Source organism: Octopus sinensis, unplaced genomic scaffold (genome assembly GCF_006345805.1).
Source record: "Octopus sinensis unplaced genomic scaffold, ASM634580v1 Contig19113, whole genome shotgun sequence".
Taxonomy (NCBI): Eukaryota; Metazoa; Mollusca; class Cephalopoda; order Octopoda; family Octopodidae; genus Octopus; species Octopus sinensis.
Window position 1 is genome coordinate 1 of NW_021836179.1, and position 12,989 is coordinate 12,989.

General features: G+C 39.2%; 2 protein-coding genes across 2 annotated transcripts; both read left to right on the top strand.

The window, feature by feature from the left end:
• Positions 1 to 5,042: 5,042 nt before the first annotated feature.
• On the top strand, positions 5,043 to 11,437 carry LOC115232003 (zinc finger protein 708-like). Its single transcript, XM_036500205.1, has 3 exons — positions 5,043 to 5,278; positions 7,074 to 7,169; positions 9,492 to 11,437. Exon 3 carries the CDS (start codon positions 9,773 to 9,775, stop codon positions 11,063 to 11,065), a length of 1,293 nt encoding a protein of 430 aa, XP_036356098.1. The 5' UTR covers positions 5,043 to 5,278; positions 7,074 to 7,169; positions 9,492 to 9,772; the 3' UTR covers positions 11,066 to 11,437.
• On the top strand, positions 7,830 to 8,705 carry LOC115232028 (zinc finger protein 345-like). Its single transcript, XM_029801899.1, has 2 exons — positions 7,830 to 8,062; positions 8,183 to 8,705. Exons 1-2 carry the CDS (start codon positions 7,830 to 7,832, stop codon positions 8,703 to 8,705), a joined length of 756 nt encoding a protein of 251 aa, XP_029657759.1.
• Positions 11,438 to 12,989: the final 1,552 nt, after the last annotated feature.

The following is a 12,989-nucleotide window of genomic DNA, read 5'->3' on the forward strand; positions in this document are numbered from 1 at the left end:
TATTTGAAAAAATTGGCGATCCTTCGGTATAGGTACACACGTGACTTGTTTACATTTCTGAAGAACCAGAACCCTTTTCTCCCACCCCTAACCCCAATTACATTATAATATATATATATGATATATAAAAGAACAACACTTTCTTGAAATGTATCCGGTACATATACCGAAGGTTTGCCAAAAAAAAAAAATATTTAAAAATCGTATAAATTGGTGAAATTTAAAAATTGGCGATCTTCGGTATAGGTACACACGTGACTTTGTTTACATTTCTGAAGAAACCAGAAACCCTTTTCTCCCACCCCTAACCCCACATATATATATATATATATATACATATATAAAAGAACAACACTTTCTTGAAATGTATCGGTGACATATACCGAAGTTTCGCCAAAAAAAAAAAAAAATATTAAAAAAATCGCAAAAATTGGTGTAATTTAAAAATTGGCGATCCTTCGGTATAGGTACACACGTGACTTTGTTTACATTTCTGAAGAAAACAGAAACCCTTTTCTCCCACCCCTAAAAAATAACCCACATATATATATATATATATATATATATAAATATATATATATATATATATATATATATATATAGATCATATATATAGAGGAGAGAGAGAGATGAGAGAGAGATGAGAGAGGAGAGAGAGAGAGAAACAAACACTTCCTTGAAATGTGTATCCGGTACATATACCGAAGGTTCGCCCCCAAGAAACGCCCACCCCCAAAAAACTCGCATAAATTGGTGTAAATTTCAAAGGATTTATTTCAAGAATTTCAGTTCAAACAAAACTCATTCCTTTTATTGCTACTCCACAAATTTTATAAGGTTTCAGAACAGCTCCGTCAAAACATTTAAGATTCATTCATTTTTATTATTTATTTCTATACTAGCAGTATCGCCCGGCGTTGCTCGGGTTTGTAAAGGAAATAACTATATAAACATTTTTAGAGAGTTATAGCCAAAAAGTAGCAAAAAAGTGCATTAAAAATGGAAGAAAAATGATGGTAAATCTTTTTAAAGATCGTTGACTCATCGCAGACATTTTTAGAGAGTTACTTCCCTTTAAAAAAATGCATTAAATGGAAAAAAAATGGTAAATTATTTTTAAATCGTAGACTCATCGTAGACGCGCGCTAATACCCAGAAGGGCTCGATATTGAATCACGACTATAAGATACCCGAATTGGTTAAACTGCACCGCAAAATGTGGAGTAGTTAGGAATCTAGATCAGAGTAGACAGACACACAACTTCACTTTTATATATAAGATATATATAGAGATAAAAGGGATTGTGTTGCGTACATTTCGCGATTCTTCTGATTCCAAGAGGTGAAGGTGCACAGCCTCTCTAGAAATGGTTTAAGAAATACGTAATGATCAGTCGGTTTTGTAAAAAAAAAAATAATTGATGTTACGGCGATCTTGAAAACGAAAGATCGCCGATGTTATTTGAATTCTGTTTGTTTAGGCATGATTTTCCATGTTGCGGGGAACTTTTTTAATTACAGTAATCCATCGCCATACCACGGTTTATTATTTAAGCTTACAACGATTGCTCTGTGTGTGTGTTTTGCATCTATAATAAAATTCTGGAGTGGCTGTGTGGTAAGTAGCTTGCTTACTAACCACACACGTTCCGGGTTCAGTCCCACTGCGTGGCACCTTGGGCAAGTGTCTCTACTATAGCCTCGGGCCGACCAATGCCTTGTGAGTGGATTGGTAGACGGAAACTGAAAGAAGCTCGTCGTATATATATACATATATATAGGCGCAGGAGTGGCTGTGTGGTAAGTAGCTTGCTTACCAACCACATGGTTCCGGGTTCAGTCCCACTGCGTGGCACCTTGGGCAAGAGTCTTCTACTATAGCCTCGGGCCGACCAATGCCTTGTGAGTGGATTTGGTAGACGGAAACTGAAAGAAGCCTGTCGTATATATATATATATATATATATATATATATATATGTATGTTGTGTGTTGTGTTTGTTCCCCTAGCATTGCTTGACAACCGATGTGGTGTGGTTTACGTCCCCGTCACTTAGCGGTTCAGCAAAAAGAGACCGATAGAATAAGTACTGGGCTTACAAAGATAAGTCTTGGGGTCAATTTGCTCGACTAAAGGTGGTGCTCCAGCATGGCCACAGTCACATGACTGAAACAAGTAAAAGAGTATATATATATAGATATAAATATATACAAATTATCCTTGGGTGCTCGGTTGCTTCTATCCGGTGTGTGTAAGGTTATGTCTCTTCAAAAGACTTCCAGTGATGAAGCATTTCCCACAGATTTCACAGTGATATGGCTTTTCTCCGGGTGTGACTTCGTAGATGGGTAACAAGGCTGGAACTAACAGAATAGGATTTGCCACATATGTCACAATGAAATGGCTTCTCTCCAGTGTGGCTACGATTGTGAATTACAAGACTGGAATTTGTGAAGAAAGATTTCCCACAAGTTCCGCAATGAAACGATCTTTCTCCGCTGTGACAACGTTTGTGACTAATAGATGAGATGTAATAGCAAAAGATTTCCCACAGACTTCACAAGATACGGTTTCTCACCCGTGTGTATGGTTTTGTGCCTGTTCAAATTACTGGTATCAAGAAAGGATTTGCCGCAGATTTCGCAGTGGAATGTTTTCTCACCAGTATGAGTACATCTGTGGATATTTGAGCTTAGAATTCAGAGTGAAGGCCTTCCCACAGATTTCACAGTGGAATGGTTTCTCACCAGTATGACTACGTACATGATAAGAAGATGATAATTTCGAGTGAAGTTTCTCGCATATCTTACATTGGAAGTTTTTCTGTCCACTATGTACCCCTTGGTGTCGTTTTAAGTGACCGCTGGTGATAAAGCAGTTCCCACAAGTCTCGCAATGGTATGGTTTCTCTCCCGTATGAACCCGTTTGTGTATGGTCAAATCACTGTTACAAACAAAACATTTCCCACACACTTCACAGTCAAACAGCTTTTCCCCCCTGTGTATTCTTTGGTGACGTACAAGATTAGAATTATCCGAGAACGATTCTCCACAGGTATCACAACGGTAAGGCTTCTCCCCACTGTGGACTCTCCTATGTTTGTTTAGATCTCTTTTAGAGGCAAAAGTTTTCCCACAGATTTCACATTCGAACGGTTTTTCTCCGTGTGTATTTTCCGGTGAGCTACGAGGTTAGAATTGTCCGAGAATGATTTCCCACAAATTCACAAGGATAAGGCTTTTCTCCCGTGTGGATTCGTTTGTGTCTGTTTAAATCATTTTTAAAGATAAAACATTTACCACAGATTTCACATTCAAACGGTTTTACTCCAGCGTGTATTTTCCGGTGAGCAACAAGATTAGAATTATCGGAGAAGGATTTCCCGCAGATTTCACAGTGATATGGTTTCTCCCCAGTATGTATCCGTTTGTGTCTTTCTAAATCACAATTAGAGACGAAATTTTTTCGCACACCTCACAATGATAGGGTCTCTCTCCAGCATGAAGCTTTTTATGTATTGTTAAATTACTACGATTAACAAAAGGTTTCCCGCATATTTTCACAGTGGAAGGGTTCCGCAATTTTGTGTATTTCTTTGTGTGTGAAGACTTCATGTTCTGTAAAGAAAGTTTTTCTACAAATATCACATTCATATTCAACAATATTTCCTTGTAAGATCTTTCTTTCCTTAGAATGTTTCGCCAAGTACAGGTTTTTCATCTCTTTCTATTTGTGTAACTGTATCTATATTGCTAAAAACAGTTGTTTTACAAGTGTCCAAGTGATTCACGTTTCCATATTAATTCTTGAAGAATTCTTCGAAAGCTGACGAAAGTCTGAGGTGATCTAAAACAGTCCAGTTTGCCTCGGGTATTACAGATCTCTGTTTACATGTGTGGAACGGATGTAATGTAAATATACTTTCTACTTACCAGTAGAATGTTTGTATAGGGTCCAAATGAAAAGTGAAGAAATGTGAGGAATATCCATTGATTTGTCTTCGATTAAAAGGCATTTCCCCCTGTCCTGTAAAATGGGGAAAACCAATTAACGAAGTAAAGCTGTGATCAAATGAAATATTTAATCATGAAGGCGAGGGAACAATCGACCCTCAAACCTGTAGGTTGCCCTGTCTTATCCTCAAATACCAACGATCTCCTTGACATGAGATAATTACTAGATATGATATAATTAGAGTCAGCTCGTGAAATTGATGAAACCAAGTGCGTGGTATAATTAACAATTGTCTCCCCCTGTTTGAAAACACCGGTGGTGTCATAGAGAAAAGTCCTTGATGTAATTTAAAACATTGAAAAACATCATCTTAGGTGACAATTTCACGGCCTCCTGAGATACGCATATGTTTCTTATTACCACAAGGGGCTAAACACAGAGGGGACAAACAAGGATAGACAAACGAATTTAAGTCGATTACATCGACCCCAATGCGTAACTGGTACTTAATTTATCGACCCCGAAAGGATGAAAGACAAAGTCGACCTCGGCGGAATTTGAACTCACAACGTAACGGCAGACGAAATCCCCTATTCTTTATCACTCACAAGGGGCTAAACACACAGAGGGGACAAACAAGGACAAAAAAACGAATTTAAGTCGATTACATCGACCCCAATGCGTCGAACTGGTACTTAATTTATTTATCGACCCGAAAGGATGAAAGGCAAAGTCGACCTCGGCGGAATTTGAACTCACAACGTAACGGCAGACGAAATCCCCATTTCTTTATTACTTACAAGGGGCTAAACACAGAGGGGACAAACAAGGACAGACAAACTAATTTAAGTCGATTAAATCGACGCCAGTGCGTAACTGGTACTTATTTATCGACCCCGAAAGGATGATGAAAGACAAAGTCGACCTCGGCGGAATTTGAACTCACAACGTAGCAGCAGACGAAATACGGCTACGCATGGCGATCCTTCGGTATAGGTACACACGCGACTTTGTTTACATTTCTGAAGATAACAGAAAACCCTTTTGTCCCACCCCCTGACGTTGATACTTTGTTCTCATTGGCTGATATGAAAAGCGGACGTGACGTCATCAGACAAAGCGAGAACCTGCTTGATTAGTGTGAGACACTTTAAAAGGAAGAGAAATTAGTGGAAAACGAAGCCTGTTCGATTGTTGCTTCTTCTGTGGTGAACAGAAAGCCATTGCCTGTTTATTTGAGTAGTAAATAGGTTCTGTCAATTCTCTTCTTCTTCGTCGACGTCATGACACAACGTGGGAGAGGCAGAAGGAGTTACTATCCATGGTAAGACCAAAATATTGAAATACTAGCAGAATCGCCCGGCCTTGCTCGGGTTTCTTTCGACCCTTTAGAATTGGAATTTTTGAAAAGTAAAAATTTTGCATTATGTAGCTTGTTATTCTCTTTAAGTGAACATTTTTCTGGTTGAAATACACCGAAAAATGTCGAAACAGTAGTAAATAAATCGTAAAAAATAGGAATTTTCATAGAAAAAAGCACCTTTTTGATGTAAATAATTTCTGGTGTTAACGTGGTTCGATTTGAATTTTTTCTTCTACAGAAGGAAGAGCAAGCCTTCTTCTATCATACTCTCAATTTTGGTCAACTTGCACCGCAGGGTTTCGGAGGAGATAGTGTTAGTTGAAGGCTACCACACATACACACACACAGACAACTTCAGCTTTATTTCGCTCAACACTCATTTCCGCCCGCAAATTACTTGTGTCACTTTTCTGTGAGTCTACTTCCACCACAAAATCTCCGTATTTTTATATGTGGCTTACAAAAAAAAGTTTCGAAAGAAATGTTAAAAATTAAGAAATAGGGGTGGGTGGGGATTTAAGAGTTTGAGAGTGAGATCTCTCTTTTACTTGTTTCAGTCATTTGACTGCGGCCATGCTGGAGTACCGCCTTTAATCGAGCAACTCGACCCCGGGACTTATTCTTTTTTGTAAGCCCAGTACTTATTCTATCGGTCTCTTTTTGCCGAACCGCTAAGTAACGGGGACGTAAACACACCAGCATCGGTTGTCAAGCAATGCTAGGGAGACAAACACATACACACATATACATATATACGACGGGCTTCTTTCAGTTTCCGTCTACCAAATCCACTCACAAGGCATTGGTCGGCCTTGATCGTATTTTCCTGTACTGAAAACATAGGAATCTACAAAGATTTTGAAAAAAAAAAGCATCCGAAATGTGTGCTATGCATGTGCTTTACTTTTGCTGAAAATGCATTGAGTTGTTCCCATTATCATCATCATCGTTTAACGTCCGTTTTCCATGCTAGCATGGGTTGGAAGGTTCAACTGGGGTCTGGAAAGGCAGGAGGCTGCACCAGTCTCCAATCTGATCTGGCAATGTTTCCTAACGCCAACCAATCCGTGAGTGTAGTGGGTGCTTTGTACGTGCCACTGGCACAGGTGTCAGACGAGGCTGGCAAACGGCCACAATTGGATGGTGCATTTTACATGCCACCAGCACGGGGGCCAGACGAGGCTGGCAACGGCCATGATCGGATGGTGCATTTTACGTGCCACCAGCACTGGTATCACAGCTACAATTTCCATTGATGTTGATTGATTTCGATTTTCATTTTCATTTTTTCCCATGTGCGTATACAAGCAATGTATCGTGTGGGGTCAGTGTGACCAACAGCCACTGGACAGTCAATAACGGCGTGATTGCTTTCCAGTGTCTGAATAACACCTGAAATCATTCTCTTCAGATTTCCGCCCGTCCAGCTGGGCCGAAGTGGTCATCTGTATTCTTCTACTGCCAGCTTCTAAAGGGCAGAGGAATGCAGCCCCAGTCTGCTGCTACACTGGGCCAAAATATTTCAACTACCCAGCTACAGATTAACAGAGTAAGTACATGACCTAAGAAACAAAGTACTAGTGTTGGTTTTTGCATCTAAACCCTGCCATACTGTATTCCAGCATGGCCACAGCCCAGTACCTGAAACAAGTAAAAGATAATATATATCTTTCACATAATCATAATTAGAACCTGTACAATCTTCCACTCTGTAATCTCATTTTCTGTAATGTCTACTGTTTCTCTCTTATTTCAGATTACTGGATAACATTGGATTAAAGGATTTATCATTTTTGAAAGATTAAACAAAGCTGTGACACAGAACAAAGAGATCCCTGTTTATAGAAAGAAGGTAAATTTTGTGTGAAATATTTCTTGCGACTGCAGCAATATTTCTTCTTCAATGAGGATTTTGCATTCCTATTAACCTTGGATTACAAAAGAGCTGGCAGCTTCTGCAGATATTGACCAAGATAAGAAATTTTATAGGAATGAAGTGTGTAAACATCTGCATATTGTGGTGAGAAAATATAATTATGGAAAGTGAATTGCGTGAGGACAATGTGAAATGTAAAATGCTGACGGAAAGTCTTGACTTTATTGAGGAGGTGCCAAAAGATAGAGGAAAAACATCTCACAACTGTGATATCTGTAAAAAGTCATTTACTCGGAAAGAAAGCCTCACGATTCACAGACGTATTCATACAGGAGAGAAACCATACCACTGTGATATCTGTGGAAAATCATTCTCTCAAAGTCACCACTTAACTAAACACAAGCGTGTTCATACAGGGGAGAAACCATATCGCTGTGACATTTGTGGTCAGTCATTCTCTGTTGGAAGTACCCTGACTAAACACAAACACATTCACACTGGTGAGAAGCCATTTCATTGTGATGTGTGTGGTCACGCATTCTCTATACAAATAATTTAACAAAACACAAACACATTCATACAAGAGAGAGGCCTTATCAGTGTGATTTCTGCTGTAAATCATTCTCTAAAATTTCTATGTTAACTAAACACAAGCGAATTCATACTGGAGGGAAACCGTATCAGTGTGATTTCTGTGGAAAATCATTCTCTAAAAATTCTACCTTAACTAAACACAGGCGTATTCATACTCGAGAGAGACCTTATCGGTGTATTACCTGTGGTCAATCATTTTCCTCAGGAAGTTCCTTAACTAAGCACAAACGTGTTCACACTGGAGAGAAACCATTCCATTGTGATTTATGTGACAGGTCATTCTCTGGACGATTTTCCTTAACCACACACCGACGCATTCATACAGGGGAGAGACCTTATCGGTGTGATATCTGTGGTAAATCATTCTGTCGAAATGACCACTTGACTGCACACAGGCGAATTCATACTGGAGAGAGACCGTATCAGTGTGATATCTGTGGCCAGTCTTTTTCTGTACGGAGTTCCTTAAATAAACACAAACGCACTCACACAGGGGAGAGGCCTTATCAATGTGCCATCTGTGGTCAGTTGTTCTCTGAAGGAAGTTCCTTAACTAAGCACAAGCGCATTCACACTGGGGAGAAACCATTTTGTTGTGACATCTGTGGACTCTCATTCTCTTCAGGATTTCTTTTGACTACACACAAACGCACTCACACGGGAGAGAAACCTTTTCGGTGTGACACGTGTGGTAAATCATTCTCTCGAAATCAACACTTAACGAGACACAAACGAGTTCACACAGGTGAGAAGCCGATTCATTGTGATATCTGTGGCCAGTCATTTTCTGTTGGAAGTAGTTTAACTAACCACAAACGAATCCATACGGGAGAGAGACCTTATCGGTGTGACACATGTGGGAAATCATTCTCTCGAAATGATTGCTTAAATGAACACAAACGCATTCATAAAAGATAAAAAGCATTTCACTTTGGTAAATCATTCTCTGATAATGATTTTTGACTGAAACAAATGCATTCAAGGAGTGGAGGAACCGTATCACTGTGATATTTGTGGTAAATCATTCTCTCAAAAACACAATTACACTTAATTGCATTCAAACTGGAGAGGAATCATATCAGTGTGTTAATCTGTGGCCAGTTGTTCTTTGATGGAAGTACATCAACTAAACACCTCGGCATTCATATAGAGAGGTTGATTCCATTCTTTATCATGGTCTTAAGAATGGAATCAACCTTTCTGTCTGTATATCTACCTTCTTTATAATGTTGGCAAACGAAATGGAGATAAGAATATGTATTGTCTGTTTGATGGAAGACTTCTATAAATGGCTGAAGATTGCTCAACATTTTAAAACTGATGTAATTACTCACAGTGTTTAATAAAATGAAGTAGCATGAAACGATTGTACCAAATTACCTAAGATATTCTTGTTGCTTATTTTGATTATAATCACCCCATAGATTTATATGGATAATACCGTACAAAATTCTGGTGCCTCTGACTTAAGTACCATATTCATTTGAATCTAAATTTTGCTGAACCTATATATATATATATTGAAGGCTAGACCCTTCAATGCTGTGCTCCAGTATGGCCACAGTCCAGTACCTGAAACAAGTGAAAGATGAAAAAAATATCTTCCCATAGTCATGAATATAACATGTAAAATCTTCCACTGTGTAGTCTCTGTTGTTTTATCAAGTATCCTCTGTAATTTCTGTTGTTTCTCTCTTATTTCAGATTACGGGATAACATTGGATTAAAGGATTTATCATTATTGAAAGATTAAACAAAGCTGTGACACAGAACAAAGAGATCCCTGTTTATAGAAAGAAGGTAAATTTTGTGTGAAATATTTCTTGCGACTGCAGCAATATTTCTTCTTCAATGAGGATTTTGCATTCCTATTAACCTTGGATTACAAAAGAGCTGGCAGCTTCTGCAGATATTGACCAAGATAAGAAATTTTATAGGAATGAAGTGTGTAAACATCTGCATATTGTGGTGAGAAAATATAAATTATGGAAAGTGAATTGCGTGAGGACAATGTGAAATGTAAAATGCTGACGGAAAGTCTTGACTTTATTGAGGAGGTGCCAAAAGATAGAGGAAAAACATCTCACAACTGTGATATCTGTAAAAAGTCATTTACTCGGAGAGAAAGCCTCACGGTTCACAAACGTAGTCATACAGGAGAGAAACCATATCGCTGTGATATCTGTGGAAAATCATTCTCTCAAAGTTACCACTTAACTAAACACAAGCGCATTCATACGGGAGTTAAACCATATCACTGTGATATCTGTGGTAAATCATTCTGTCAAAGCATTCATTTAACTAAACACAAGCGTATTCACACAGGGGAAAAACCATATCACTGTGATATCTGTGGTAAATCATTCTCTGTAAGTAGTGAGTTAACTAGACACAAACGAATCCATACAGGAGAGAAACCTTATCAATGTGATATCTGTGGTAAATCATTCTCTAAAAATTTTGTCTTAACTAATCACAAACGCATTCATACAGGAGAGAAACCGTACCAGTGTGGTATCTGTGGTCAATCATTTTCTGCAGGAGGTTCCTTACATAAGCACAAGCGCATTCATACAGGGGAGAAACCATATCGCTGTGATATCTGTGGGAAATCATTCTCTCAAAATGATAAATTAACTAACCACAGGCGCGTTCATACAGGAGAGAAACCTTATGAGTGTGATATCTGTGGTAAATTATTCTCTCAAAATTCTGCCTTGACTGAACACAAACGCATTCATACAGGAGAGAAACCATATCAGTGTGAAATCTGTGGCCAGTCTTTCGCTGCAGGAGGGTCTTTACATAAGCACAAACGCATTCACACAGGGGAGAAACCTTACCAATGTGATATCTGTGGTGAATCATTCTCCATAAATGATCAATTAACTAAACACAAACACATTCACACAGGAGAGGAGCCATTTCAGTGTGATGTATGTGGTCAGTCGTACTCTACTGCAGGTTCCTTGAGTACACACAAACGTATCCATACAGGTGAGAAGCCTTTTCGTTGTGATATCTGTGGTAAATCGTTCTGTCAAAATCAACAGGTAATTTCACATAAACGGGTTCACACAGGTGAGAGGCCCTACCACTGCGATATCTGTGGCCAGTCGTTTTCTGAAAGTAGTAGCTTAACTAAACACAAACGCATTCATACGGGAGAGAGACCTTATCGGTGTGACACCTGTGGTAAATCATTCTCTCGAAACGATCACTTAAATAAACACAAATGCATTCATAGAAGAGAATCGTTGTCTGATAACCATTTCTGAATGAAACACAAATCTTTTCAAACAGTGGAGGAAACATATCACTGATATCTGTTGTAAATTGTTTTCCCAAAACTCAACTTAATAATACAGGTGTGCATTCATACAGGTGAGAAACCATATCATTTTGATAACTTTGGTCAACTATTTAATCAAATGGCTAATTTGATTTAAAATAAAGATATTTATACAAGGAATGTTCTATACTTACGAGACATGGACCTGCATATCTGGATTCTGTTAATTTCATAACATTCCGTTACATTTTCTTTTATTGCCAGTCCATATGTTCTTGTTTCATTTTGGCTGCTATTTCTAGCGGGGCAAATTGTAAATATTTCACTCTTTCTTTTGAATTTCCATTTTTTATTTAAATAAAAAAAAATCCCTTTTGTTTGCATCATTTGCGTTCTTAAATTCTTTTTCTTTCTTTTTTTTTAATAGCAATAAACGTCTTGACACAACAAAGAAGATTTCACAGGGTCTCTTATTAACTCTATACATGACTAAAAGCATAGCTACACTAATGCCTGTCTTTCCATGCTGGCATGGGTTGGACAGTTCAACCGGGGTCTGGGAAGCCAGAAGGCTGCACCGGGATTCATTTGATCTGGCAAAGTTTCTACGGCTGGATGCCCTTCCTTACGCCAACCACACCGTGAGTGTCGTGGGTGCTTTTTACGTGCCACCGGCACAGGTGCCAGACGAGGCTAGCATGATGATGATGATGATATATATGTATATATGTTCATTTAAGAAACCTCATCATATAGGCGCAGGAGTGGCTGTGTGGTAAGTTGCTTGTTTACCAACCACATGGTTCCGGGTTCAGTCCCACTGTGTTGCACCTTGGGCAAGTGTTCTACTATAGCCTCGGGCCGACCAAAGCCTTCTGAGTGGATTTGGTAGACGGAAACTGAAAAGAAGCCCGTCGTATATATGTATATGTATATATGCATTTGTGTGTCTGTTTGTCCCCCCAACATCCGATGCTGGTGTGTTTACGTCCCCATTACTTAGCGGTTCGGCAAAAAGAGACCGATAGAATAAGTACTGGGCTTACAAAAGAATAAGTCCCAGGGTCGAGTTGCTCGATTAAAGGTGGTGCTCCAGCATGGCCGCAGTCAAATGACTGAAACAAGTAAAAGAGTATAACCATGTTGCCAGCTTTAAGACAATCCAATGTTTGGATGGTCCTTTTTACATACCACTGACACGGAGAGAGAGTCAGGCAGCATGGTGCTTATTGCATGCCACCAGCAACATATATATGTATATAGGAGGCGCAATGGCCCAGTGGTTAGGGCAGCGGACTCGCGGTTTCGATTCCCAGACCGGGCGTTGTGAGTGTTTATTGAGCGAAAACACCTAAAAGCTCCACGAGGCTCTGGCAGGGGATGGTGGTGATCCCTTCTGTACTCTTTCGCCACAACTTTCTCTCTCACTCTTACTTCCTGTTTCTGTTGTACCTGTATTTCAAAGGGCCGGCCTTGTCACTCTCTGTGTCACGCTGAATATCCCCGAGAACTACGTTAAGGGTACACGTGTCTGTGGAGTGCTCAGCCACTTACACGTTAATTTCATGAGCAGGCAGTTCCGTTGATCGGATCAACCGGAACCCTCGTCGTCGTAACTGACGGAGTGCTTCCTCTCTCTAATATATGTATATATCTATAGGTGTGTGTGTGTGTGTGCGTGTTACCCCTCCACAAAATATCCCAAATTTTATTTAATTTGTTTTGCGGGAAGGACTGTTTCAACGGAGTCGTGTCTTGGCCTTACCTTCAAAACGCGGATTAGACAAAACAGGGGCAACTGAAGAAGGGGAATATTCCTTGTGTTGTATGTCTTCTACTCTGTTTTTTTGTTGTTTGAAAAAAATCCGTTTACATGTTTTTGTTTCTCATTCTGTTCTACATTTTTTTTG